Raw genomic sequence first — 22,492 nt, forward strand, 5'->3', positions numbered from 1 at the left:
CCACCCGTCACTCACCTCCGACCAAGGTTCAACCCAATCCACACACCAACTCACTCAAGCAAGAAGCGTGATGCTAAATTAATCAGTTTTAATTATCATCACGTGATAAAAGAGAAAACAAGCAAACCACATGCAGTAACAAACAGAGCCTAGAGAGCTCCTTGAAGAAACACATAGAAGAGACAGACAGGGCTCAGGAAGCCATCTGAGCACAGGGAGGTAGCATCCTTTGAGAGTGTTTCCTGACCCAGGGGTGCTTCAGGACCTGGGCCAGGCTCAGCCGCTCTGACGGATGGTGCCTAAGAAGCTTGGAGATCAAGTCCTGGGCCCCTGCAGGCATTGATGAAGGGAACCTAAAATCCACCTAATGAGCCGGGGAAGAAAAATAGAATCTAGTTATTCTCTTTGGTTAATCATTGCCCTGTTCTCTAAGTCACTTCAAGGTAGGTACCCTTTTGGCTATTAGCAGATAATCTTTTGTATACACTCCAGTCCCCAAAGGCCTACCCAGGAGCCATCACTGCCTGGCTTCCTGGTCCTGTGTGTGTGTGTGTGTGTGTGTGTGTGTGTGTGTGTGTGTGTGTGTGTGTGTGTGTTGTGTATATGTCTGTGTATGTCTGTGTGTATGCGTGTATGTGTGTGTGTGTATGTCTGTGTATGTCTGTGTGAGTGAATGTGTGTATGTGTGTGTGAGTGAATGTGTGTGTGAGTGTGTGAATGTGTGAGTGTGTGTGTGTGTGATTGTACCTGGCAGATGCGTCTGCATGTCTCACTGGAGGTGCTGCTCTCGAAGGGCGGCTTTCCCACCAGCAGCTCATAGCAGAGCACCCCAATGCACCACAGATCCACCGTCTCGTTGTAGGATTTCCCCTCTATCATTTCGGGGGGTAAGTAGTCCAGAGTCCCACACATTGTCTTTCTCCTAGAGCAGGACAGAGAAGGGACGGAGCGCTGTGCATAGGCTGAGGAGGAGGGAAATTCTTCCAGCTTCCAAGGACATGGGAGACTCAGGGACATCCTGAAGGGTGACCTCCTGTGCACGCACGGGGCCGGGAGGACTGTTCACAAACTTCAACTGTAATACGGGTCAGGATTCAGAGGAGCTACAGAATGTGAGTCAGGGGTAAAGCACCTGCAGGGGAATTCCTGAGGCCCTGAGTTCTATTCCCAGAACCCGCATAAAGCCGGATGCATGTCTATGGTCCTAGAACTCCTATAGTGAGGTGGGAGGCAGAGGAGACTCACAGAAAGCCTTTAGACCAGCTAGCCAACTATGAAGAAGCTGGTCGTGTGGCTGGTCCTTCAAGGGAAAGGGATGCCTCAGCTTGGGCCCACAGAGGAACCCCATTCCCCTACACCTGACTGTACATTCACCAAACATTATTTCTTCTCTCCTTAACTTTTTATAAAACACAACAGCTGCTCTTCTAAAGGACCCTGGATGGATCTCACAGCATCCATGTTGTGGAGGTTCTGATGCCCTCTTCTGGCTTCCGAGAGCACGAGGTAAACAACTCCTATATGCAGGCAAAGCACTCGTACACATAAGATAAAAATTAAAAAGCTAAACTAACTTAGAGGAAGTAAATACTGTAAGGGAAGATACGCTAACCCCGTGTTTCAAAATTACTCTGCCAGGTGTACCACTTCATCACAGGATTGCTGGAAGTGTGGAGCCAGCCGGTCTGCGGAGTCAGCGAGTGAGGAAGATTTAATACATACACAACGATGGTGTGTGTCTCAAGAGGAACCAAGCAAATGTAACTCACCAACATGGAGAAATCTGTTCCTGGAATGCTGGCTAATTTTACGTGGAATCTCACTGGCAAAGGCAAACACTGATCGGGACTGGGAAGGCAAAGCAAAGCTCTGTTTGCAGTGTGCGTGTGCGTGTGCGTGTGCGTGTGTGTGTGTGTATGTGTCTACAGACACACATTAACAAAGACAGAGGAAGACACTCAGTGTCTTTATTGCTCTCCACTTTATTCCTTTAAGGCAAGGTCCCACTGAACCTAACCCAGTCATTTCTGCCACTCTGGCTGGCCGGCTTCTAGGATCTGCCTGTCTCCAGCCCTCAAGGCAGGGGCTAAAGGGATCTATAGCTGTGGCCAGGTTTTTGCAGGTTCTTTCCATCTAAAGTCAGGTTTCCCTGCTCACGAAGGAACCGCTCTTATCGACTGAGCTCATCACCCTGCCCACCCAATTCTTCCAATCTGCAAGTGCATTTTAAAAATGTGTGTTTGGAAAAGGTGTTTGTTAAGGTCTTCCGTGTGAGATGAATTCACTTGGGAAATGCCTCACGAGTGTGAGGGTCCCATCCCATCCCACCCAACCTACCTGAGAGAGGGGGTATGCACAGACCACCCGAAGTCTGCGATCTTCACCTCGCCCTTGAGGCCCAGCAGGAGATTCTCTGGCTTGAGGTCCCTATGAATCACCTTGTTCCTATGGCAGTAGATCAGAGCATCTGACAACTCCTCTATTATCTGTGTGAACAAAAGCAATCTGGTGGGGGAAGACCTCCACAGCTTCCCTGTGAGGTAGAACAAGCATTATGGGTTTTATGATGCCATGGAATCTCATTTTGTACTGCAATTCTATTATCTCTTTGTGTGTATACACATGCATATGTGGAGCATAGAGGACAGTCTTTAGTGTGGCACCTTATTGTCCACCCACCTCGTTTTTCTTGTTTGGAGGTAGGGTTTCTCTGTGTAGCTCTGATATCCTGGAACTCACGCTATACTCCAGGCAGGCCTTGCACTTATAGAGACCCTCACGAGTGCTGGGAGTAAGGGCCTGAGTCTTTGTTCTTTTTAGGGGTCTCACTGTCTAGCCCAGGTCAGCCTTGAACTCATGAGATCTGCCTACCTCTGCCTCCACCAGTGCAGGATTAAATGCATGCACCTCCATGTACTCCTGGCTCCCCAAATCTTTGAATAGCACCATGGTTACAATTTGGAATAGACAAGAGGCAAGAAGATCTCTGAATTTGAGGCCGGCCTGGTCTACATATATTGTTCCAGGTCAGACAAGAAGTGAGACACTGTCTCAAAAAAAAAACAAAAAAACAAAACAAAACAAAAAAAAAAAAACCCTAATCTATCAATACTAGTACTAATATTCTGGTGCTACACTGGGGATCAACCCAAGGCTATAAAGCCATAAACACACTAGACAAAAACTAGACAAACTAGATCAACAAGTTACATCTAAGCATCCTAAAAAAACAAAAAATGAAACCAAACCCTCATGGAAACAAAGAGTCCAAAGCTGGGTGGTGGCAGGTCTGTCATCCTAGGACTTAGAAGATGGCAATTTCAAGGCCAACCTGGGCCATACATGAGTTCCAAGTAATTCTGAGCTATTTATCCTCACCCTGAGCCAGGCATGGTGGCAATGTCTACCATCCTAGCACTTATGAGAGAGACTCAGGGAGGATCTCACACATTTCAGGTCATCTTGGAGATGCTAGGGAAGTCTGGGCTAGCCTGGGATATCTAGCAAGATTTTCCCCCAACTCAAAACGAGAGAGAGAGAGAGAGAGAGATATGAAGGTCAGCAAGATGTCTCAGTGGGTAAGAGAGCTTGCTGTGCAAGCCTGGTGACCTGGTTTCATCCCTGTAAGCCACATAAAGGGGAAAAGGGAAAACAGACTCCCCCCAAATTGTCTCACGATTTCTATGTGTGCACACTACGGCCCGTATGCTCCCCGGTCCCACACCACACACTATTACACAAAACAGTAAATAAAGAAAAGTTGAGAAGGGGATATTGGCAGCTATAACCAGTAACTGTCATCATTGCATGCTGAATCCTTGGTCCCAGAACTCCCCTCACCGTGGCTGTACGCTGCTGGTTCAATTTCTGGTTTCTCTGAAGCTCCTTATAGAGCTCACCTCTTGGAGCATATTCCAGAATTAAGTACACCCGACTGTCATCGTAGAAGTAGTTGTACAAGCGAAGGATATTCGGGTGTCTGAAGGAGAAAGAAGGAAGGGTCAAGGCAGGCAAGATAGCACAGCAAGCAGAGACATTTATTGCCAAGTGTGCCAACCTGAGTTCCACTACCAGAATCTGTATGTTGAAGAGAGCTAATTCCTGCAAGTTGTCCTCTACGTGTGTGCTGTGACTCACATGTAGCCCATGTGCTACCATGGCCCATAACTTAAAATAACAATAAAAAAAAAATGCTGAGCAGTGCAGGACTTTAATCTCAGCACTCCAAAGGCAGATGCAGGCAAATCTGGAAGAGATTTCAAGAGCAGCCTACCAGATCTGCAAAGCAAATTCCAGGACAGCCAGGGCTATACAGAGAAACCCTGTCTCCAAATAACCAAAACTAAAATAAACAAACAAAAAACCAAATAAGTAGGTAAAAAAAAAATAAAATGGATTACTTTTGAAGCAGGGTTTCACTGTGTAACCCTGGTTAGCCTGGAACTCGCTAGGTACCATCAGATGGGCCTTAAACCCACTGATCTACATGCCTCTGCCTTCCAGGTGCTCAGGGCAAAGGGATGATTAATATAAAAATGTATATCACCTGAGGAGCAACACTGGAGGTTGACCTCTGACCGGCACATGTGTACCCACTTGAAACTGGTTGTGTCCAACACCAGGAAAAAACTGTTCTATGGTCTAACTGGAATGAGCCACAGAGAAAAGCTTCAAGGTGAAAACAAAATGCTTATTTGGGAGTTGTGGAGGAGACTGAGTCCAGAGGTCAGGGCAGCAAGAGGGAGGCAGGGGCTGGAATATGCCAGCTCTGAGTTCCACATAGACCACGCTTACTGTAAGTGCGACTGGATCTCCACTTCCCTGCGAAGTTGGTGTTCCAATCCCTCCTTCCCTATCTCAGACTTGAAGAGGACCTTCAGGGCCACGATGAAATGATTTTCCTTGAGCCGAGCCAGGTACACACGCCCAAATTTCCCCCTGCCCAGAGGACGCCCGATTTCAAAGTCATTGATGGTGAAATGCTTCCTGAACAGAAGGAAGAGATGACCTCATCTCAGAGACTAGAGAGTTAGGGGTTCCCCGACCACTCCCTTTCCTCATTCACTGAGCACACAACCCCAGCAGTGGTATTCCACAGGAAAAATGGAATTTTGGATCCTTTAGAACACTCCTCTTGCCCGGCTTGCTCTTCACCAGAGTCCCATTTTCTTTCTCCTTCTAGGAACCTTAGCAAAGCACTCACTTGGTTGAGGTGCTGGGCTCCATCTGGCCAGTGGCTAAGGAAAGAGAGGAAAGATGGGGATGGTGAAGTTCAATCGCAATCCCAGTGTATGGGAGATATACGCAGGAGGCAGGAGTTCAAAGCCACCCTCCACTCCATAGCAACTTTAAGGCCAACTTAGACTACAGGAGACTCACCCCATCAGAGGAGCGTGAGAGGGGTAAGGGTAGAAGAGGAGGGGAAAGGAAGTCAAGGAAGTTGTAGGGGAGGATATGGAAGGGAAAGGAAAAGGGGAGGAGAAAAACAGAACTTGGGGGGGGGCAGACAGAAACAGAGACAGAGAGAGAGGGAGGGAATAAGGGAGGTTGGAAGGAGGGGAGGGAAATGGAAGATGGGGCGCAGAAAGAGAAGGCTGAAGCCTTCACTTCCCATGCTTCCCCCTCCCCCAGCGCCCGGCTGTGTTCCTGTAGCCTCTAACTGTCCCCATCCTATTGCCTCATCCTCCTGTTCGCAGGATATCACACATGGGCCACCACCACATTGGGGTCGGTCCTGGTTTCCATACCTCTTACTTGTGAGTGAACCCAGCCGGACGCAGTGACTCTCTTCCCTGACCTCTAAAGAGGTGAGGACAAGCTAAAATCCTACTAGCCGCTTAGTCCCTGGAAAGAGTAAACGGGTAACGCTCTGACTGCGGCTTCCCCAACCGCTCAGAATGTCTCACCCACCCTAGGACACCCGAGACCCACGCACCGGTAATCCACTAGCACAGCAGCACTCGAGCGGTTTGCAGAGTCCGCTTTGGCAGAGACTAGTAGATCCCAACTGAAAACCGTAGGCTATCTTTCTGAAGTCGGGCGTGCCCAATAGGCGTGCCTGAGAAGCAAGAGCTTCTCCCAGGCCGCTCACCCTATAGGATGGTGCAGGCGGGACCAGAAGGAGGACACTGGAAGCCTAAAACCTCCAGCAAGGTACTTGCTGGAGTACTTATTTGCTGAGATCAGCAGAAAGGGCGCTAGGTGTTTGTGCAGGTACAAGGCACCTTCGATCAACCTCGAGGACCCTGTTGTAACAACCACTAAATATGCTCTGGCCACTTAGTAAAGATCTAAACAGCCAATAGCTGGGCAGGAAAGATAAAGTGAGACTTTCCATCCCGGTGAGGGGGTCAAAGGTAAAGGCAGAGATCAAGAAAGGCGGCTACCCTTTCCAGGGACTAAGCGGCTAAGGGCGCCTTCTTGAGATGATACATGGAGCAGGAGCAGCCAGGGCAAGACTGAGACGGCTGGTAACCGGCAGGTAGCTGGGAAATAGGCCAGGCATCATAGTTGGGTCAGAACGAGTATCTATCTGTCCAGCTATAATTTCTTGGAGCTTATTAATAAATATAATCTCCATGTCATTATATGGGAGTGGACACAACTAAGACAATAGCTTACACTTTTACATTACACAATCCTCCTGCCTCAGCCTCTTGTAGGAGTACCCTGCTACACTTGATGCCTTTTTTCCTCTTTTCTCTGGAGACAGGCTCTCACTAAGTAGCTGCAGCTGAACTCACAGATGCACCCGTTTCCGTTTCCTGAGTGTTGGTAAAGGCTTGTACCACCATGCCCACACTTACAAGTGTGTGGATGTCTTGCCCGCATGTTTGTATGTGCACTCCCTGCACACCTAGAGCTCAGAGGTCAGTTGCAAGTGGAGTTATGCATGGCTGTTAGTCACTATGTAGATGCTGGCAACCAGACCCAGTACTCTGCGAGAGCAACCGCTGCTCTTAACACTGCTCTACCAGCTACATGGTTACATAGACAAATTGTCTTGTTCAGAAAGGAGGGAAAACGGAAAAATATTTGTTGCAGAGCCACATAGCTACACCTGGCAGAGCCATTATTCTCTGCTTTATTTGGCTTAATTTTAATCATAATTTTTTTTTATTTTAAAATTGTATCTCTGTGTGTGCATACAGAAAAATGCCTCTGGCAGTTTGTGGTCAGAAGAGGGTACAGGATCCCCTGAAGCTGGAATTGCAGGCAACTGTCAACTGCTCGACATGGGTGCTGGTAACTGAATTCAGCTCTTCGAGGAGAAATATCTGAATCAGCTGAAAACACAGGCTTTATGATTTTCACTCCACAAAGATGGGCAAAAATTTCAGCTGTGTATTATGGAGAAAGTTGTATATTTACGTGATTAAAGGGTTGGAGAAATGGCTCAGCAGTTAAGAGAGCTGAGAGAGAGAGGGGGGAGGAGAGAGAGACACAGAGAGAGAGAGAGAGAGCTGAGGTGGGGAGGAGAGAGTGGGGAGAGGAGAGAGAGGAAGAGAGAGCGCTGAGGGGGGAGGGGAGAGAGAGACACAGAGAGCTGAGGTGGGGGGAGAGGAGAGAGAGAGAGAGGGAGAATGCTGAGGGGGGAGGGGGGAGAGGTACATCTTGGTAAAGGAAAACAGCAAGAGGCTGTTGGAATTTGCGAGAGTACAGACAAGCTTAGGAAACACATGGATCCTTACTGTCTTACATATGAAGTGTCTCCATGGCTGAAGTGCCCCCATTTATCATAAAGCTGCCAGTTTCAGGAAGGATATCTTAGGACACAAATATGTGCATACAGGTTTAAAGGCTTGCTCTCAGCTAACACTGAATACACAAGGCGCAGGAAAGGGCCAAAGCCTTGACAGCTGCTAAAACACCCACCTTACGCCAAATAAGCTGAGGAGTGGCTGTCACGGCAGGGAGCCGAGAGACCAGTGCTTTTATTCCCGTCTGCATCTGCTCCTTGGTAAATGACCCCTGAGATAACACAGCGATGTAAACTAGGAGGGAGATGTGGCTGAAGCCTTTCCTGTGTGAATGCAAAACAGGATCCCACCTCCCCAGCCCTGGAGCTCTTTCCTGGGTGAATTTCCAGAGGGGAAATAAGACTGGGTCTGCTGCTGCTCTTTAGATGACAGAGTATTCTGTGACCGGAGGGTTTTTGTTTGTTTTATAGTCAAGACACTTGTGGGGCTTCTCTTTGGTATAGATGATCAGATCCTGAGAAAGATGTTTCTTGTGACAAAAGATTTCCCTCACTGGTTACAGTCAAGCAATCTTTCCCCAGGAGTTCTCAGAGGGTAACTGAGGTATGTGTGGTTGAGAATGGTCTTTCCTTCTCTGCCACACTGAGAGGGGTGCTGTCACTGTGCATCCTTTGATGGTGACTGAGGGATGAGCTGCAGCTGAAGGCCTTCCCACATTCCACACACTCATAGGGTTTCTCCCCAGTGTAGATGCTGAAGTGTCAGATGAGGTCAGCTCTGTTGCTGAAGGCTTTCCCGCACTCTTTGCACTCAAAGGGTTTCTTTCCGGTGTGGGCCCTTTTGTGCAAGATGAACATAGAACCGTGGGTGAAGGCTTTGCCACATTCACTGCACACAAAGGGCTTCTCCCCAGTGTGGATCACATAGTGGTGGATCAGGGCTGCACTCTCAAGGAAGGCCTCCCCACACTCACTGCACTCATAGGGCTCCTTTCCTGTGTGAGTCTGTTGGTGCCACAGGAGGAATGACGTGTGTTTAAAGACCTGTCTGTACTCAAAGCACTTGCATGGGTTTCTCAAAAGATTTCTCACCAGTATGTCTCCTGCTATGCAGGACAAAATTGGAGTGGTGGGTGAAGGATTTCCCACATGGGCTGCACTGGTAAGGCCTCTCGCCACTGTGGATCCGCTGGTGCTGGGTGAGGTACGACTTGCAGTTGAAGGCCTTCCCACATTCCAGGCCCTTGAAGGGCCTCTCTCCTGTGTGGATCATCTGGTGCTGGAGGAGATGAGTGCTTTTTATGGAGGTCTCCCCACACTCTGTACACACATAGGGCTTCACTCCAGAGTGGATCTTTTCATGGCCAGCCAGGAGATGTTTCTTATTAAATACTTTACATATTCAGTGCATTTGAAGATGGTTTCCTCTTCCTCCTCTACAGGTGTTGGATACACTTCCTCAGCAATCTCTACACAATCTTGTATAGGACTTGTTTTCCCAGGGAGCTTCTCCTGTCCGGCCTCTGCCTCTTGTTGGAAGAGTCTTTTCTGAACTTCTGAGGGACTGTCATGGCCTTTATTTTGCACCCACTGCAAGACTCCTGGGGTTCTTGGTGTGAACTCTCCCCAGAATGAGGTTCCCTCAGACAGTTTTGATTTATAAGTGTTGGGTCCTATGGCCTTCGTTTTTCCACTGCCACCTAAAATAAATTCAACATATAACATAGGGCTGTTAGTGAGGACGACATAGAAAAACAAAACTATTATGCTACTGAAAACATACTCAAGAAGCTAAACTAGTGCCTCCATATTCCCAAAGCCTAGGTTAGCCATTTCCCCCTGGTTGCTGGAGCCCAAGTACTGTGAAAAGGAGATGCTGAGCAAGAGACTGGGCCAGAGCTGGATTTCAATGAGTTGTTTTAACAATTTCAGGTGGACTGTGGCTGAGGAGGGTGAGACAGACACCTTAGAGTAAAATTCCCCTAGGTGATGCACCTAACACCACCCCCATGGAGGACATAGAATATCTGCTGTGACAGAAAGTGACATCCCATAAGGACACAACATCAACCAATCAGACCCACCCCCTCAGAGCTCCCAGGGACTAGACCACCATCCCAGGAGTCCAAAGGGATGGATCTATGGCTCCAGCGACATATACAGCAGAGGATGGTCTTGTCGGGCATCGATGGGAGAGAGAGGTTCATGGCCCCAGTGTAGGGGAAGGTCAGGGCAGGGAGGTGAGAGGTGGTGGGTGGGTGGGTGAGGTAGCACCCGCACAGAAGCAGCAGGGGGTGGGATAAAGGATTTCTGGAGGGGAACCTGGGAAAGGGAATAACATTTAAAAGGTAAATTAAAAAAATTTTAGGGGCTGGAGAGATGGCTCAGTGGTTAAGAGCACTGACTGCTCTTCCAGAGGTCCTGAGTTCAATTCTCAGCAACCACATGGTGGCTCACAGCCATCTGTAATGGGATCTGATGCCCTCTTCTCGTGTGTGTCTGAAGACAACAACAGTGTACTCATATAAAATAAATAAATACATCTTTAAAATATTTTAAAAGAAAAAAAAAGCAGGCACAGTATTTATTTAAGTTACTTTTCTTCCTTCTCCCCTTTTCTTTTTGCCCCCCCCCCACTTCTGCCATGTATCTGGAGGATGTGTTATGAGGTTACAAAGAGCTGGACTGTCAGGCTGCTTTTTTCCAGATGCTTCCCTGCCTCCGCTCCCTGCCTCTCCCCTTCCCTTCCTTCATTCTTCTTGAGCATTTTGGAAGCTTGAAACCAAAGTTGTGGGGGAGGGGTCAGGGAGCCTCAACTGTTGTTCAACATCATAGGGAATAAACTTCAAGTACCAGAGGTGTCCAGCATTCCTTTCAAAACTCATTATGAGTTCCTAGCATTAAAACTGGGAAGGATATATTATTTTCTCAAATAGGTAATTGATTTCTGGCTCACAAGTAAATTACATAGAGGAGATGATTAAGGGAACAGCAAGACATCACCAAAAAAAAAAAATTATACGGTTAAGAAGGAATCACCATAGACGCCTTTAATCTCAGCGCTTGGGAGGAAGAGACAGGTGGATCTCTAGATCTGTGGGAGTTTTGAAGCCAGCCTAGTCTACAGAGTGAGTTCCAGGGCAGGTAGAGCTACATAACACAGAAACCCTCTTTCAGGGTGGAGGATGAAAGGTTTGGCTTGGACAGGATTCAGAGTAAAGGTACTGCTGGCTGTTCAATGCAGATGATAATATTATCTTTGGTAGGAAAGAGAAAACCAACTTCATAGTTCTCTGGGCTTTGCACATGTGCCACCTACCCCTAAAAATAAATTAAGAATAATTTTGTTTAAACATTAAGCCTAAACGCCAGCCAACATGTGGATGATGCCTGTCTGGTTTTAACAGTCCCAAGGCAGATTACAGTGACACTGAGATCTTACACAGCAGTTTATTCATGAAGACACAGGATTCCTTTTAGTGTCTGAAGGACTCTTGTGAACAAGAAGGTTGGAGAGGGTAACAGGTAGAAGAGAATTGTGGATGGAAATTGGGAGAATGAGAAAGGCTACCTTTCCCTGCAATGTCTGGAAGGAAATGAGAAGAATACTTACTAGGTATGACAAATGTGGGACAAAGGCCACACACACCTCACTTCCGCATGGGCTGCCCAGGTGCAGCACAACTCTCGAGGGACTTAGTGAGCAAAGAGCAACTGAGCGCTAGATGCATCGTCCTCGGGCTCAGACACGGATGCTAGCACATCAACGCATCAGGTGATTGTGTCCTCCAGTGGAAGCCAACGGTTAATGACTGCCATCAGTTTCCTGGCACAGACTGGGTGCAGGCCACTGACAGATGCTGAAAAAAGATGTGCTCTTTTCGGACACATAGCTCCGTGACATATCCCAGCCCTGTTGACCCCGGGAAGGCTGAATGTCTAGTTCTTTAACTAGAACTGGCGTTCCTGGATGTGGGTGTGCTCTCTCTTCCTCGCTGTCTTTGGACAGCCTGAAGAGAGCAGGACAGCCTTGCAGCAATAGGCAGATGTCAGAAGGCATGAGAGTCCCTGAACAGCAGTGTGACACAGAGCTCTCAGCTGTCCGTGCAGACACCGGAATAGTTGACACAAAGTTATATGCTGAGTCACTGAGCCTGGAGCTTGACGTGGCAGTTAGTGCTGAGTCACACTTATTGAGGTGCTGTGAATGGCAGCGTCCCCCACAGGCCTTTCAATGCGTCTCCAGCTGGTGGTACCGTTTAGGGAGCCTTAGGAGGTATGACAGTGCAGGAGGAAGCACATCACTGGGGACAGGCCTTGAGGATTAAAAGCCTTGCACCATTCCCAATGTGCTCTCTGCTTGAACCTGACTGACTATGGCTCAAGACGTGGGCTTCTCCAGCTGCCAATCCTGCTGCTTGTCATCTCACTTCCCCACCACGATGGACTCTTAACCCCTGGTGAACCACAAGCCAAACCCTGCATTCTAGAAGTTGCCTCGGTCATGGTGTTTTATCACGGGGATAGAAAAGTAAGGAACACACTTAAAACCACACCTGCTGGTTCAGCACATCACTAGAGCCACAGCACTGGTGGCAAGGAAGCCAGGTGGCAAGCCCACGCAGGGACAGGGGCTCCTGAGACAGTAGTTATGGACCTAACTCCTTCAGGAGCAGTGACAAACAGGTTGGAGCACAGAGAATCAGGAGAGCCACAGATCACAGGGTTCCACAGCTACTAATCAAGAAGCTATCCACTAAGCAGCATCCCGAGAGACTGTAGAGATGACTCAGTAGTTGAGACTCCTTGCTTCTCTTTCAAAGATCTGAGGTTCAGATCACCACTCATCATCAGGTGACTTGGTCCAGACCTGGAGCCTTACCTAAGCTGGTGCTTTCGGAGGGGGACTTGACCACTGTCCATGGTTCTTGCACTTGCTCCCGCTGGCACAACAGCTCCAGGTTGGGGACAGGATACCCTTCAGGGAGAAAGAAAAAGCATACTTGGGGATTTTGGCAAAACAAGATAAAGACCCTCAGTCTTACAGGATCTGGTCTGCACCTTGGAATGAAATTGCTCCAACCAACAAAAAACGTGAAACATAGTTTAGAAACCAAGTTTTCTGTGCCATACTAAACACTCCATTGGAAACTAACACTTGGCTGAACAACTTCCTTACCCATCAGAAAAATGCAAATCAAAACAACCCTGAGATTCCACCTCACACCAGTCAGAATGGCTAAGATCAAAAACTCAGGTGACAGCAGATACTGGGGAGGATGTGGTGAAGAGGAACACTCCTCCATTGTTGGTGGGATTTCAAGCTGGTACAACCATTCTGGAAATCATTCTGGAGGTTCCTCAGAAAATTGGACATAGTGCTACCTGAGGACCCAGCTTTACCTCTCCTGGGCATATACCCAAAGGATGCTTTAACATATAACAAGGACACATGCTCCGCTATGTTCATAGCAGCCTTATTTATAATAGCCAGGAGCTGGAAAGAACCCAGATGCCCTTCAACAGAGAAATGGATACAGAAAGTGTGGTACAGCTACACAATGGAATACTACTCAGCTATCAAAAATAATGACTTTATGAAATTCTTAGGCAAATGGATGGAACTAAAAAATATCGTCCTGAGTGAGCTAACCCAGTCACAGAAAAACACACATGGTATGCACTCACTAATAAGTAGAAATTAGCCCAAAAGCCCAGAATACCCAAGATACAATTCACAAACCACATGAAGCTCAAGAAGAAACACCAAAGATGCTTCAGACCTTCTTAGAAGAAGAAACAAAAATACTCACAGGAGGAAATATGGAGACAAAGTGTGGAGCAGAGACTGAAGGAAAGGCCACCCAGAGACTGCCCCACCTGGGGATCCAGCCCGTACACAAACAGACACCAAACCCAGACAATATTGTAGATGCCACGAAGTGCATGCTGACAAGAACCTGATATAGCTGTCTCCTGCGAGGCTCTGCCAGAGCCGGACAAGTACAGAGGCAAATGCTCACAGACAAGTAAACTGAGAACAGGGTTCCCAATGGAGGAGTTAGAGAAAGGACGGAAGGAGCTGAAGGGGTTTGCAACCCCAAAAGAAGAACGACAATATCAACCAAGTAGTACCCCCAGAGCTCCCAGGGACTAAATCATCATGCCAAGAGTATACAGAAATGGAACTATGGCTCCAGCTGCATATGTAGCAGAGAATGGCCTTGTTGGGCATCAATGGGAGGAGAGGCCCTTGGTCCTGTGAAAGCTTAATGCCCCAGTGTAGGGGAATGTCAGGGCAGGGAGGTGGGAGGGAGTAGGGGGGAAGGAGTGGGTGGGTGGATGGGTAAACGCCTTTATAGAAGCAGGGGCAGGGGAGTGGTGAGAGATGGGATAACGGATTTCCAGAGGGGAAACTGGGAAATGGGATAACATTTGAAATGTAAATAAAAAAAATCCAGTAAACGAAAACAAAAAACAAAACAATGTGTATTAGTCTGTGGTAACAAATGAGATAGAAAGCCAGTTGGTGGTGGCACACACCTTTAATCCCAGCACTCGCTAGGCAAAGGGAGGTGGATCTCTGAGAGTTTGAGGCCAACCTGGTCTATGAAGCAAGTTCTAGGATAGTCAAGGCTGTTACACAGAGAAGCCCTGTCTCAAAAACAAAAACAAAACCACAAAAGGCATAATATAATAAACATATGGTAAGATAACAGGCTTACTTAACTCGTTTTTGAAGGTTAACAGTCTACTTCAATAACTCCAGTGGTTTGCTCCCATGATGGAGGACAAGCGGGTACAGATAGGTGAGGCGGGTTGGCCATAGCAAGACAGGAATAATTATACTCTTTTATAACTGCCCACTCTCAGAGGATCTAGCTGGGGTGTCATAAGAAGAACAGCAGAGGGAAGAATATATTAATCACTAATGTGACGGTTGGCTTCATCAACTTTATTACCTCCAGTTATATGGGAAGAGAATCTCAATGAGGTACTATGTACACTGGGTTGGTCTATGGGCACGTTTGCTAGAGGACTGTCTTAATTATGTTAACTGATATGGGAAGACGCAGCTCAGTGTGGGGGCAATCGCTCCCTAGGCAGCAGTCCTGAAATGTAAGGAGCTGTGTACCCATTCCTAAGCCCCACCTCTCAGAAGTCCCCCCATCTCAACACCCTCACATGAGGGACAATCCTGCCCTCATAAAAGCCTGGGAGATACGCCAGTATGCAGCAGGATGCATCTTTACTGAGGTTGTTAGTGAGATGTAATGTAAAGTTTTGAGATGTGCATGGTGACATATGCCTGTAAGCACATGGAGGGATGAGGCAGAAAGAACACTGTGAGTATGAGGACTCCAGACTCCCAAGTACCACAAAATGGAAAAATCCTCAGACACCCAGAGGGGCCAACAACAGAGTGACTGCTGGGTGGTGCAGGAAGATAAATTTTCTTCAGAGAGCAAAGGTCACCCAAGGGCACACTCGGGGATTACACTGTAATACTTCACTAAGAACAAAAAAAAATGTTTACGTTAAAAAAATTGTCTGTGTGTCTACAGGGGTGGCGTGCCGTGGTTGCCGTGGTATATGCATGAATGCATTAGAAGACAACTTGTGGGGTTCAGTTCTTTCCTACCATGTAGGACCTGGGAATCAAACGCAGGTCATCAGGCTTGGTGGCAAGCACCTTTACCATGGAGCCACGTCACCGATCTGGATATTAATAGTGGGGAAAGACCTTGTGAGAGGAGGTGGGTTGTGCTGGGAAACAGTAGCTGCATGAAACACCACATTATGTTGAGAACACTCCTCAAACAAAGGGAAAAACCAAGCGTCTTCTTGATGGAGAACAGGGCAGGCAGCCTGCAGAGAGACTGTGGCGGTGTGCATCTTGGGCTGAAAGGGAACATGTGAAACGAGGCCAGAAGGGTCTTCTTATTTATTTATTTTTAAAGATGTATTGTATTATCTATGTGCGGGGGGGGGGGTTACTTTTCTTTTGCTGTCATAAAATACCATGGCTAAGGCGACCTAGAGAAGGCAGAGTTCACTTGGGTTTAAGTGGGATGGGAGTTCACAGTTGTAGGAAAGCCATGGTAGCAGGCAGGCATGGCAGTAGAAATAGGAAGCTGAAAAACCATCTCACCAATGACAAGCATGAAGCAGAGGGAACTGGAAGTAGGGTGAGGCTGTAACACTCAAAGCTCACCCCCACAGACGTGCTATTTCTTGCAAGACTGAGCCTCCCCATAACCTCTCCAAACAGTATCACCAACCAAAGACCAACTGTTCAAATGCCCGGGTCTGTGGGGACATTTCTCATTTAAACCACTGTGTGGGGTGTGTGTGTGTGTGTGTGTGTGTGTGTGTGTGTGTGTGTGTGTGTGTGTGTGAAAATATGCATACAACCCCAAAAGGACTACCTATGAGTGGGCAATCTGATTCCAGGTGGTCGTGGGATTTCCACTGCTATAAACAGACACCACGGACTAGATAACTCTTATAAAGGACAACATTTAAATGGGGCTGGCTTACAAATTCTGATGTCCATTGTCATCAAGGCAGGAAACATGGCAGTATCCAGGCAGGCATGGTGCTGGAGAAGGTAAGAGTTCTACATCTTCATCCAAAGGAAGCCCAGAGCAGACTGACTTCCAGGGAGTTAGGAGAAGGGTCTCAAAGCCCACATTCAAAATGACACACTTCCTCCAACAAGGCCACACCTCTTATTAGTGCCACTCCCTGGTCCAAGAATATTCAAACCACCACGCAGGTCATCCTGAACTGCAGAATGAGAGGCTTGCTTTTTAAAAGGGGAGTGAAGAGATGGTGAGATGGCTCAGTTTATAAAGTTGCTTGCCACCAAGCCTGACAACCTGATTTTATTCCTAGGACTCATATGGTGGAAGAAGAGAACCAAGTTATGGCAAGTTACCTTTGACCTCCACACACAACATGTGTGGACCTGTATACAATATTTAAAAATATATATATATATATATATTTTAAATATATATAGAAAGCCTTACCCAGAGAGACCAGAAGCCTAGAGATTTCCAGCATCACTTCCTGGCACAGAGATTTTTGGACATGGTCCAGCTGTCCCTACTCCTCTTGGGTGAAAGCCACAGCCACGTCTTCAAAGGTCAGAGACACCTTGCAAAGTCAAACGGGCATCAGTGTTAGCCTGGGGGTTCAATGAGAAGAGCCTTACTGAAAGAGGTTAAGAGAGGTACAAAGGCCCAAATTACATAGTGTGTCTTCAGATCCAGGTTTCATTCTGGGGTTCGGGGTTAGGGGGATGACACTTGGAGTACTTAGAGGTGTACAGTGGGCAGCCTGCTGTGCAAGTGTCACCAGAGCCCGGGAGCTCATGCCTATAATCACAGAACTTCACCAGTGAAGGCTGGAAGACTGCCGTCATTTCAAAGCCAAACTGAGCTATGATACTCTGTCTCTAAAACAAAAAAGAAACAGAGCAAGTGGGCTGGCAAGATGGCTAAGATCACTAATCCTCACCACCCAAGTTCAATACCTGGAACTCCCCCATATGGTGGAAGGAGAACTAATTCCTTCCAGTTGTCCTCTGACCCTTACCGTCAGGCATACCATACATGCATGAGTACACATGCCACATCAATGAATGAAGTAAAAATAATACATATACAATGAATGAATGAATGAATGAATGAATGAATGAGGGAAAAAGAAACTACCCCAAACAAAACCAGAAGGACAGACAACAACAAAAGCATGTGGCTGTGAGATGCAGACAGTAAGAATTCTTGGAAATCAGAAGGTGACAGCAATACAAGTAACAAGCTCTTCATGTTTTACAACAGTTCTCTAGGGCTGCCAAGATGGCTCAGTGGGTAAAGGCACTTGCCTGATGACCAGAATTCGGTCCCTGAAACCCACATGGTGAAAGGTGAGAAGCGACTCCTCTGAGGAGTCCTCTGAGTCCCCTGACCCATGCACATGCATGCACACTAAATGAATGCACAAACAAAACAAACATGATCGTTCTATCTGACAGTAGGGATTTTTAAGAGTGACATTCTCCAGTGCTCACTGTGAAGATTCTCTTAATTCCCCAGTCTCTGAGGTCACCATCATCAGGTCTTCACATAGCTGTACATAACTTGAGGCTAAAGAGCTTCGCCCACTCACCTGGAGTCACACATCTTATCACTGCTGGCAGGATTTGCACATGGGTGTGAAGTTGTGGTAGTAATCCTGACACCCCATTAACAGCAAGGGGAGTCTAGAGTAACACGCTTATTCCAGAAAGGGTTCCAGAGCTGGAGAGCCGGCTGAATGGCTAAGACAGTGGGTCTGGGTTTGGCTCACAGCACCCACATCACAATCTCCAGCTCCGGGCACACGGCAGTCTATTGTGGCCTTCGAGGGCACTCGTACTCCCGTGCACACGCCCTTATATCTTTTAAGAAAGATTATATTTTAGCCGGGCATGGTGACGCACACCTTTAGTCTCAGCACTTGGGAGGCAGATCTCTCTGAGTGTGAGGCCAGCTTGGTCTACAGATCAAGTTTCAGGACAGCTAGAACCATTGCACAGAGGAGAAACCCTGTCTCTAAAACAAACAAAAATTAAAAACAAAAACCCCAGCAACAAAAAAAAAAGAGATTTTTATTTCTATTTCTTAAAAACATTAGTGGGTTGGAAAGATGGCTCAGAGGTTAAGAGCACTGGTTGCTCTTCCAGAGGTCTTGAGTTCAATTCCTAGCAACCACATGGCGGCTCACAACCATCTGTAATGGGATCCGATGCACTCTTCTGGTGTGTCTGAAGACAGCGATAGTGTACTCATATACATACAATAAATAAATCTTTAAAAAGAAAATTAGTGATTTCCACTAGTAGCATTTCCACTCTTTTTTTATTGCCAAATTCACTTAATCACCTCTAAAAAAAAAATACCTTTCTGACATAGCTAGACAGTTTATAGTTGACTTCACAAGAAGTGTGTTTGAGTTTATTGGGCTGGCTCATGCCCGTAATCCCAGCATTAGGGATTTGAATTAAGGAAGTTAGACTTTGAAGCTAGCCTGGGCTACAGAGTAAAAACCGGTCTGAATACAAGAACAACAACAAAGTTACTAGACTCTATTTGAGACAAGGTCCTGACCAGCTTCAAAAGTTGCCCAGATCTCTCTTAGGCAGGCCTTCTAGAAATTGCACAATGTGACATTTACCTTTTTCCCTTCTGGATTCTGACAGCCCTTGTCTCTGATGCTAGAATACTTAAAAAACAGGGAACACAAATGGCCAAGGATAAATAACACCAGCTGTGGCCTCAGAATCAGGTCCCTTCACTGGCTATAGATGACTGGGGCTGAAAGTATCTGGAGAATGCTACATTAACTCATATGGGCCTCCTTAAATAGCCAATATTCCTTGTATTCCTCCCAGTACTTCTTTCTGCCTGGAATGCCTTTGCCTTCCCTGCCTTTCTCAATGCAACAGTGTTGCCCAGAGGCCTGGTCAGTCTGGGTAGATCCTTGCAAGCATAGTAGTAGTTACTAGTATGACTGGAGTCCTTGGAGGAAGCATCATTTACCCTTGTAACAACTTATCAGTGACAATGCAAAAAAAAAAAAAAAAAAAAAAAAAAAAAAAAAAAAAAAAACGCAACTCTCAGCTCAAAGCAGGACCATTCCCTGGCGCTCAGATTTAGGTTAACCCAAATGTCATGTTCCAAGTTTTAAGATACAGAACAAAGGATAAACATCAAGATACTTTTCAAATAGCACGCATGTAATGACCCTTGAATGAGAGACTTCTGTTGTACAAGTGAAAAACTTTGGGAAGATAGGCTTAAGACCATAGTTAGGAATTTAAAGTGTGACCCTTGTGTGACAGCATACTCAGCATAATGAAATATAACTTTTGTTATACTAACTACTCGTATCTACTTTCTTGCTAGCGACAACTCACGAATACATCGGGCAGGCAGGTTAGAGGCCAGTTAAGAAACCTCTGCTACAGGTCTCAGATGCTATCTGAAGATACTCTTTTAGCTTTCAGGTTAGTGGAAGCTAACGGTCAGCTACGTTGACATATCCAAAAATGTTTCATCTATAGTTCACAATGACGTTAGGTTAGACACTGTGATGGGCACGGAATAGTTAGTTATAGGGGGGCTAAAGATAGTCCAAGATAATTAGTAACCAGGTTCTTCATCTGCAACGTTCCAATCCCTCCACAGTCACTGGCATTCTAATCAACCTGCTGTCAGGTGCAGCATCTTTCCGGAAACTGTAGTACAAACTGAGCATCTTTAGGAAGCATCTAGGACCACTGACAAATTTGGTACACACACACACACACACACACACACACACACACACACACACACACACGAAAACGGTAGCGCCAGGACGTTGTCTCGGCTCCAGCATCTTTCCGGAAACTGTAGTACAAACTGAGCATCTTTAGGAAGCATCTAGGACCACTGACAAATTTGGTACACACACACACACACACACACACACACACACACACACATGAAAACGGCTAGGACCACTGACAAATTTGGTACACACACACACACACACACACACACACACACACACACACACACGAAAACGGTAGCGCCAGGACGTTGTCTTGGCTCCAGCATCTTTCCGGAAACTGTAGTACAAACTGAGCATCTTTAGGAAGCATCTAGGACCACTGACAAATTTGGTACACACACACACACACACACACACACACACACACACACACACACACACACACACACACACACACACACACACACACACACACACACACACACACACACACACACACACACATGAAAACGGTAGCTCCAGGACGTTGTCTCGGCTCCCCAAACCTTTTGACAAGCAGGAATTTCAAAGCTCACAGCTCACAATCCACTCACCTGTGTGTGGTCCTTCCCGGCCACCATAGTCGAACTTTTTGGAGGCGGGGTGAAGTGAATGGAGTGCCTTGCAGATCTGAGCTCAACCGTCCGGCCTTGGCTAGATGACACAGAAACTGGCTGGACTCGAGACCGCGGGATCTTCCGTGGAGATGGCAAACCACTGCCCTTGGCTGCTGCAGGCTGAAGGACGAGGGCTTAGAGGTCGCGGCCCGCCGGAGGAATACTCCACACAGGTTTGCACGGACTTCCGGAGAGAATTTTTATCTTCCGGTCCTTTTCAAATCCCGCTACAAGCCTGGAAAATGACCCTTGGCTCCCTGCACTCAAGTCCCCTGGGAACCAAAGTGCTGAGCAATGGCGTGCGCGGCGAGTAACCAGGAAGTGAAACCCGTCCTGGTAGATTATTGGGCTTTCTCGCAGCATAGTCTGGGTAATGTGGTTTTCATGGGTTTTCTCGCTGTGTCCGATAAGACTTAAGAGTGTTTGCCCAGTGCAAAAGGCGCTAAAAGTTTCTTTCTAATGTGGGGACATCTAGAAGACGGAGTTTGTGGAGAAGGAGCCACGGATTGGAAAGACTTCCAATCTTCATCTAGTGAAATAAAACTTGAGAGGCAGAGGGATTTGCCCATCTTAGGGTTAGTGCAATGGTGTGGATCCTAGCACTCAGCTGATTTCATGATTTGTCCCTTTCAGATACTTTCTACAAAGATCGTCTTCTAAGCTGACGACAGAAAATGTAGCTTAATATTCTTCATGAGGAGGAAGTCTCATTTAACATATGTGTTACATCACCCTTACTGACCTAGGTCTTGTGTGGCACAGAACAGTCTGGACAGATGCATGGACTTCAGACCTGTGAAGGCTGCAAGGGTAGGGGGTTTAGGGGCCTCCGGGTCAGTCTGATACATTTCTAACCTAGAAAAGTAACTGTGTCATATAGGCAACTCAGCCTATGTCTGAACACTAGGAATGGGGCTAAGCCCGGGTATATATATATTTGGGAATTGTGAGACCTTATGAGGTTGTTTGTAATCCCAGCATTCAGGAGAGTGATGCAGGAGAATTGCTATAAACTCCATGTCTGCGTGTGCTACATTGTGAGTTTCAGGCCAGCCTGGGCTACAAAGCTCTCCCTCCCCAGTTTATCCCCTCACTAGCTCCCCTCTTCTTCCTGAAAACTCTATGTTCTCAACTTCCAGCCACGCATGATGGTACTTGCCTATAATTTCAGCACTTGTGAAGTAGAGATAGAAGGGTCAGGAGTTTGAGGTCATACTCAGCCCTATAGTAAGTATGAGGCCAGCCAGAGCTACATGAGACCTTGTCTCAAAAAGACCAAAATCAACAACAAAAAACTTCCCTGAAATAATTTTCTTTAGGTTCTGCACATGAATGTGATTATCCAGTTTTGGTGCCTGATCTAAGTCACTTAACATAATGGCCTTTAGTTCCTTCCATGTTGTTGCAATTGACAAGATTTAATTATCTTGTGTGGCTGACTAGTATTTCATTATACATGCATACCACATTTTCTTTATCCAGGAACAAATAGGCTGATTCAATTTCTTGGCCCTTCTGAACAGCGCTGTAACAAACCTACTAGTACAAATACTTCCTCACCATCTTGATTTTATTTCCTAAGGTATTTTTGTTGGTGGTTCTGTTTATTTTGTTTGTTGGGGTCAGTGTCTTCTTGCATAGCTCAGCTGGGCCTCAAACACATGGTCCTCCTTCCTCTCATCCTCAGTGTTTGGATACAGGAATGCACCATTCAGCCTAGTTCTGATCCGGTTTCCTCTGGATATATAACCAGAAGTGGGAATAATGCTGGGTTTTATTTCTATTCCATTTGAACAGAGCTTCAACACACACA

At 46.8% G+C, this 22,492-nt stretch overlaps 1 protein-coding gene, 1 long non-coding RNA gene and 1 pseudogene across 5 annotated transcripts; 1 reads left to right on the plus strand and 2 right to left on the minus strand.

Moving 5' to 3' along the window:
* Positions 1 to 68: 68 nt before the first annotated feature.
* Positions 69 to 6,189, minus strand: Aurkc (aurora kinase C). 3 transcript variants are annotated; one of them, NM_001308536.1, is made up of 7 exons: positions 5,748 to 6,189; positions 5,204 to 5,237; positions 4,795 to 4,986; positions 3,841 to 3,979; positions 2,338 to 2,486; positions 748 to 922; positions 69 to 364 (listed from the first exon to the last, which is right to left on the minus strand). In NM_001308536.1, the coding sequence occupies exons 2-7, from the start codon at positions 5,224 to 5,226 to the stop codon at positions 194 to 196; spliced, it is 849 nt and encodes a 282-aa protein (NP_001295465.1). In that variant the 5' UTR covers positions 5,227 to 5,237; positions 5,748 to 6,189; the 3' UTR covers positions 69 to 193. The 3 variants fall into 3 exon arrangements, with proteins under 3 accessions (NP_001295465.1, XP_038959731.1, XP_063139026.1); XM_039103803.2 differs by lacking the exon at positions 5,748 to 6,189 and adding an exon at positions 5,380 to 5,568; XM_063282956.1 differs by lacking the exon at positions 5,748 to 6,189 and adding an exon at positions 5,380 to 5,568 and having other exon boundaries at positions 3,900 to 3,979; positions 4,795 to 5,237.
* Positions 6,015 to 7,395, plus strand: LOC134482880 (uncharacterized). The gene is made up of 2 exons (XR_010059552.1): positions 6,015 to 6,153; positions 7,152 to 7,395. It is a non-coding gene; the product is annotated as an uncharacterized LOC134482880 (long non-coding RNA).
* LOC103691033 (zinc finger protein 805-like) lies at positions 7,094 to 21,003 on the minus strand (annotated as a pseudogene). The gene is made up of 3 exons (NR_183216.1): positions 20,617 to 21,003; positions 12,582 to 12,677; positions 7,094 to 9,399 (listed from the first exon to the last, which is right to left on the minus strand). The product of NR_183216.1 is annotated as a zinc finger protein 805-like (transcript).
* Positions 21,004 to 22,492: the final 1,489 nt, after the last annotated feature.

Source organism: Rattus norvegicus, chromosome 1 (genome assembly GCF_036323735.1).
Source record: "Rattus norvegicus strain BN/NHsdMcwi chromosome 1, GRCr8, whole genome shotgun sequence".
In the NCBI taxonomy this organism is placed as follows: Eukaryota; Metazoa; Chordata; class Mammalia; order Rodentia; family Muridae; genus Rattus; species Rattus norvegicus.